The 6,408-nt window shown below is 49.1% G+C and overlaps 1 protein-coding gene across 2 annotated transcripts; it reads right to left on the bottom strand.

Moving 5' to 3' along the window:
• Positions 1-1,873: 1,873 nt before the first annotated feature.
• Naa15-16 (N-alpha-acetyltransferase 15/16) lies at positions 1,874-6,287 on the bottom strand. Of its 2 annotated transcripts, none has more exons than XM_017173725.3 (7): positions 6,114-6,287; positions 5,624-5,833; positions 4,787-5,275; positions 3,917-4,704; positions 3,418-3,845; positions 2,694-3,352; positions 1,874-2,629 (listed from the first exon to the last, which is right to left on the bottom strand). In XM_017173725.3, the coding sequence occupies exons 2-7, from the start codon at positions 5,678-5,680 to the stop codon at positions 2,369-2,371; spliced, it is 2,682 nt and encodes an 893-aa protein (XP_017029214.1). In that variant the 5' UTR covers positions 5,681-5,833; positions 6,114-6,287; the 3' UTR covers positions 1,874-2,368. The 2 variants fall into 2 exon arrangements, with proteins under 2 accessions (XP_017029214.1, XP_070144782.1); XM_070288681.1 differs by having other exon boundaries at positions 5,624-5,822.
• Between the last annotated feature and the right edge of the window lie 121 nt (positions 6,288-6,408).

The following is a 6,408-nucleotide window of genomic DNA, read 5'->3' as shown; positions in this document are numbered from 1 at the left end:
CTGTTAGCGTGTCGGCCGTGCGGAATGTTGCGGAAAGTAAACAAATAAGGTGACGACGGCGGCTGGCGGATGGCGGATGGCCTTCCTAACGAGCAGGGTCCCCACCACGTGGTGTCCATGTCCGCATCCGCCGTGAGCCGCTCGCCAGAGCCATTGTTGCGAGCGGCTTTTGTGGCGGCTCAAGGTTGCCTTTTCGGCATTTTGGAGCCAGATCCTAGCACTGCTGCTGCTGCTGCTGGGGGTAAATGAGCTCATTAAATGAACAGTAGGCGGATAATTAATTAATCTGCTGTCAGGATTGTAAGGATTTTCGTGGTGGGTGCGATAAGGCAGCAGGAGCGGCCCCGCTTCCGCTGCCACCCAATGCACTTCCGTCATGTGTCACGACCACGACTACGACGACGATGATGATAAGGCCGACAGTTCTCTGTTAAGTGCTCGCTCCCAAGACCAAACTCCCCTTAATGCCGGACTCCTGAGTAACCCCTAACAACTGTTATACTGTTATACCGCTTCTCCAGGCCTTTCTACCCCTGTGATAGCATGCAGTCCACATGGACTCCAAGCGTTTAAAGCTCCATAGTCTACAGCTTTTTAAGCGTTATGGCACAGAGTAGTAAGCAGAAAGGATTGCTATAAAAAAGATTAATTTAGGACTTAACAGGTATCGAAAGTGGTCGAAACATATGTCCCAAAGTATGAAAACTGAAGGTTTATGGCTACAATAGTCCTAGCCAGGTTCTTCCTAATAAAAATAAGTTCATAATATTACAAATTTAAATCAAATTTGTGACCATTATTGGTCGAAATTTGTATCCCAAAAAAGTGTGTAGCAACTGTAGTTTCTTGCCTTAAAGAGAGAATTATCCAGGACCCTAACCCAAGATTTTGCCTAAATGGAGCTCTAGAGGATAAATATTGGATTAAAAAAACGGGTGAGTAGAACAATAACAACAAAATAATAATTATAGAAAATAAGTTTCAAGGAGCTTATCTGGTCATTTAAATTAAAATATACTTAAGAGCACGATATAGGTCGAAACTTTTGTCCCAAAATTATGGATACCAAAGGATTATGGCTACAGTAGCCCCAACAAGGTACTTGCAATAAAAATATAACTGCCTGGAGATTTACAGCAAAAGGTGTCCCAAAAGTATAGAAAGCTTTTAGCCAGTTTCCTTGCAGCACTTCATAAGCTCTTCGCAGAGAGAGAGCTTTAGGAAAACCAAATGGAATATAACAATTTATGAATTCTTAACTAATTTGCAAACATAAATAGGTCAAAGCTATATTTCATAAATCTTAAATTCGATTATTGAAATATAATTAAGTATTTTTAGAAAAAAAAAAATACAAATTAAGCAAAACACATTAATTCTCGATAAATCTGTCACTTTAAATGGATTCAAATGCATATATTAGCCCTTAAAAGCATACTAAATTTAGAAAATTATATAGAAAAAAAATATATATAAGAAAATTAGGGATAGTTGATCAATTTGAATTTGTATTTTAAAGACCATTTAGTTAGTGGCGAAGCCCCAACAAAATTATGGAGTCCAGGGACTTAACCCTACCACTTGGTCTTTTCGATTCCGAGAAAAATCAGATCGAGGGAAAGAGCGAGAGGATGGGCCATGTAGGATCCTGGTACATGTACACATGCATATATATATTCCTGGTGTGTTTAACATCTGCGTGTGTATTGTCTTTACAAATTAGGCCTTCGATTTGCGTTGCGATTATAATTAATTACGACTTTATATGTACAAACAATGCTTTCGTTAAATTATATTAAAAAAATAAGGTAAAGTATGTATGCATGTGGAGGTGTGGGTGTGTGTAAGTGTAGTATTAAAAAAAGAAGCAAGCCAATGTTGTCAACATATATTGTGTCGTTCCATTTTGTTCCAAATATATATATTTATATATATAGATATATCAAAATCTGCTGCTTGCGGGACTTTCGAGGCCTTCTCCCAGGACGGACGCAAGGCTGGTTGAACCCCGCCTTCGTAACGAATTCTCTGATCTTTGAGCCTCTTCATCTCTCATCAGAATTTTTTTTTTTTGTGAATTTTTGCCATTTGTTGTTGTTGTGGTTTGATTGTTGTTTTGTTTTGTTTGTTGTTAATAGTGATTTTTTATTGTGGTTTGCCGTTCTTTATAGAGTTAAGCTTATGCCTGTTCATAGGGTTTTTGATGTTTTTTCTTGTTAGTTTTAGGTTTCTCTCGCTTCTCCTTATTGTTGTTTTGCCGCAGTATATGTTCTTGCTGTTATTAACTGTAGTTCTTAGAGTTGCTGTTGCTGTTGTTGCTGTTGTTGTTATTGTTGATTTGGATGTTTTGTAGCAGTCTCAATTGGTCCTAAGACGCTGCCGCAGCCGTTGCCAGAACCGGCACCGCCTGTTCACTGGAATCAACGTGATTCAACTGCTGCTGCTCCTCCTCGGCACGCAGCCTGGCCGCCTCCTTCTCCTGAAGCTGGGCCTCCAGCTCCTCAACATTGCGGAAAATACGCGCATACTGGAAGCGTTCATGGCAGGCCTGCTGATAGGCAGCCGCCTCGTTCTCGCAATCGCCAAACACATCGCCGTCACGCAACGCTGTATAGATCTTGACGGCCTCCTAAAAAGGTAAAGTAAAGGTGAACTCAAGTTTCAAAAGCTGGCCAAGAGACCCATTGGCTTACCTCCAGACGCATCTTGCTCAGATTAAAGCTGGTGACCAGCTTGATGGCTGCGGCCTTTTTACTGGCGTCCAGCTCGTACAGACTGCGGGCGCCCTCGTATAAATGCATTATGGAAGCGTTGTGCTTGGCAATGAACTCGTCGTTGAGCTGCTGGGGCGTCTTGCGGCCTATCAGCTCCTCGGTGGCCTTGTCCAGCACCTGCTGCACATGCTCATTCAGCGGCTGCTGCTGCTGCTTGGCGTATGAAGCCAAAGACTTGATGAAGCGTATCACGCAGCTGTGCACCTCGGGGTGTTTGGGATCAACGGCGCGTGCCCGCCGGATGGACTGCAGCATGAGGAGCAGCTTATTCTTGCGATAATACACCTCAAAGGCCAGCAAATGCGTCTCTATGCGATCCTTGGCCAGCTGCTGCAGCGGCTTTAGAAAATCAATGGCCTTCTCCAGCGGCTCATCCGTACGCTCTAGCTTATCCGCCACCAGTTCATCCAATTGGGGTGCATCGGGATCGGTCTCCTGATTGGCCTGCTGCTTGGACTTTTGGTGCTGTTCACGCTTCACCTGCGCCTGCGCAGCCTGGGCACTCTCCAGTTCGGCTTTCTTTTTGGCCTTGCGCTGTTTGCTGCGCAGCTTCTTCAGTTCCGAGGGGGGCAGGTTCTCTGGAGGAATACAGGATATACAGGATAAACAAAGTAGAATAAACCTTTAAGGATTATACACATACCTATGTCTATCTCCTCGATGGCGGCCTCCGACTTGAGCGGCTTGTCATACAGCCGAATATACACTTCAATGGCGCACTTGGCCGCCTTGAAGTAGAAAGGATGCTGACGCAGGACATCCTCCAGCCGCAACAGACCTACATAGGCGCGCAGCGTCATCTTGCGCATGCAGTACGTATGGAAATCAAACTGATCCTCCACTATTTCAGCAAAGTGGCGCTCCACCTCGTGGCACTTCTTCAGCGACTCGCCCCAGCGACCCATGCGCTGATAGGCTAAGGCACACTCCGTCTGGAACCACATGCACTGCATCTCATTCAGATTGTCCATAGCGGAAACGCCCTCCCGGGTGAACTTGGCGCATATTTCCTCGGCCTCCTGCACCATATTTCCGCGCAGCATGTACTTGGCGCACTTGGAGTTGATGTAACTGCAGCAGGAGGAGGAGAAGAAATCGTTATAGACAGTTGCCAGGAGGGACAAAGATATATGGGCGCTTACCGATCCGCCGTGTCCATGCTCTGGGCCTCCTCCAGCCAGACATAGGCCTCCACCGGATCACCGGCATGCTTGAATATGCGACCCTTCGTGATGAGCAGCTCGATCAGCGTGGGCGTATGATCGATGGCCACATTGATGTATTCAAGGGCAGAGTCCGTGTCCCGCATATAGTCATAGTGCTGCGCCAGGAACAGGGCCGTCCACACCAGTGCCGAGGCCGGCTCGACGGGCGCTCCGGCGTCGGCATCCTCGCGCGAAAAGTGACCGGAACGCGTCAGATTCTCGTAGTACTGCAGCATCAGCTTCTCGATGATGGCCGCCTTCTCCGACACCTGATGCAGGGTGCGCACGTTAACGAATAGCGGCGGTATGCCCTTGCGTAGACCACGACGCAGGTACTCATCGGCCACGATACGGAATTCAGCACCGCTGGCAATATTCAATGGCAGGCGGCGGGGGCAGAGGGCACGCGGATACTGCTCCTGAAACACACGATAGATGGCAACCACGGCTCTGGGCTCGGTGACCTGGCCGGCAAGCATATACTGCTCGTAGTAGAAGACATTCTCCGGATTGCGTCGGATCAGAGTCTCGAAGATAGGCACCGCCTTCTCGTGCTGCTTCAGCTTGATGTACAGGTCACCCATGGACTCGAGCACCGCCAGCTTGTCAACGATCTGGCCCTGGTACTTGATCAGATGGTCGAGAGCCTGCTGGAGGCGCTCCGACTCGACGAGTATCTGGTTCTGGTAGAGCAGCAGCTCGGAGTGCCGGTAATCATGAGCCTCCTGTTGAAGGAGATCAACGAAAAAGAGAATAAAAGTTATAAGGATTGGCCTTGGATTGGTCGTAAGTGTGATGGTTACATACAATCGCAGTCTGCGACTGACTGAACGTCTCCAGGATGCTATTGGCCATCTCATAGTCCCGCAGCAGATGGTAGCTCATGGCGAAACCAATCCAGGAGGCCTGCTGCGAGGGGCGCAGCGTGAACAGGTGGTGGCGCGTCTCCTTGTAACCCTCGAGGTCACGCATCTGGATCTGCAGCAGCGACAGGTCCTTGAGGATCTGCAGGTTGTCCTTCTCCCACTTGAGCGCATTTCGATAGCACTTGATGGCCTCGTCATACTTTTTGTCGCTGCGCTGCAGCAGCCCATAGACGTGCCAGCAGACATGGGAGCGCAGATCGTTGCGAAGTCCCAGACGCACATACTTGTAGGCCTCCTCGCGCCGCCCCAGGCCGTTCAGGGTGAGCCCCTTCATGGCCAGCGTCTCGCCGTGCTCCGTGTACTTCGGATTGGAGAGGATCTGCTTGGCCAGCTTGAGGCCATTTTTGTACTGCTTCAGTTCGTAGCATTTCTGTGGAGAAGAAGGGCCACATATTAGGTGAATGTTCCGAGTTTTTTTTGCCTCCCTCCCGCCGAATGCAACATTTTGAGGTTATGCGACTGCCTTCGGCGGGCCAACCGCCGCCGACGGACGGGCAAGGCCGGCAGCGTCAGTGTGTCGCCTGGAATCACCTTGCATCCCGGTGCCCGGTAAGTCGTCGGCCGCGTGCCAAAAATAGGCTGCCCAGTCACACACAGAAAAAAAGCACATGGGATTGGGATGCCTGCCGCCGCTCGCCGTGCGCGGCCAGGTGAGGCCGGCACAGGGGGCGCTGGCAGGACCCACTGGGACTCAATATAAACAGGATTCAAGGCTTACAAGTAGCTTGCGGAAGAGCGCACCCTCCTTGGGCGGCAGGGGATTGCTGGAAGGCATCTCTGCAATGCTGCTGCTGCTGCTGCTGCTTCTTCTTCGTCCGTCTTGTTCTTCTTCCTGACTGTCGTCGGTCGTCGGTCTCTCGCCCCTGGACAGCGGTGTGTACTCCGTGGGTTGCGCCTGCTTCCGCCGCGGCACCTAGCTGGAAATGGGCTGTTTCTACGCTTTCTAGAAGTCCGCAACACACGAAAACGGAGTACTGCGAGCACGAGCAAATTCTAACTCGACGTGAGACAGCTATATACACACATACACACACACATGCACATGCCGCACGCACACTGAGGCGCGAGCGGTTGGCCGCGTTTCGTAGCGAATGACAGTGTGGGTTACTGTCGATTACTGTTCCAGGGCGCCAAAATCGCGGCGATTTGAATCTTGTGCTTGCAGTTAACCAAAAAGCGTTGAAACAATCATAAAATATGGCACTTACCGTGGCTTAAAGTTGGGCCTTCAAAATATCTAAACCCCCGAGTGGAATGCCGATCGCCAGCAAGAAGAAGCAGTCGCGGCACTTGTTATGTAAAGCAATTGGTCATCAATTAAAACTGTATCTGTGTATATTCGTTCGGTGCGCAGCCGGTTTATTTCGTTCACAATTTCGCCCACATTGACTGCTGCCGCACCTGCCTTATGACTACTTTGCCTCCAGATGGGGCGATTATCTTTCGTGTATGTTATCGATGACGCCTGACAGCTGATGTGACTTCCATGCGAATGGTAGATTG

This window comes from Drosophila kikkawai, chromosome X (assembly GCF_030179895.1).
Source record: "Drosophila kikkawai strain 14028-0561.14 chromosome X, DkikHiC1v2, whole genome shotgun sequence".
Classification (NCBI taxonomy): domain Eukaryota; kingdom Metazoa; phylum Arthropoda; class Insecta; order Diptera; family Drosophilidae; genus Drosophila; species Drosophila kikkawai.
This window is presented reverse-complemented; position numbering and strand designations above follow the sequence as displayed.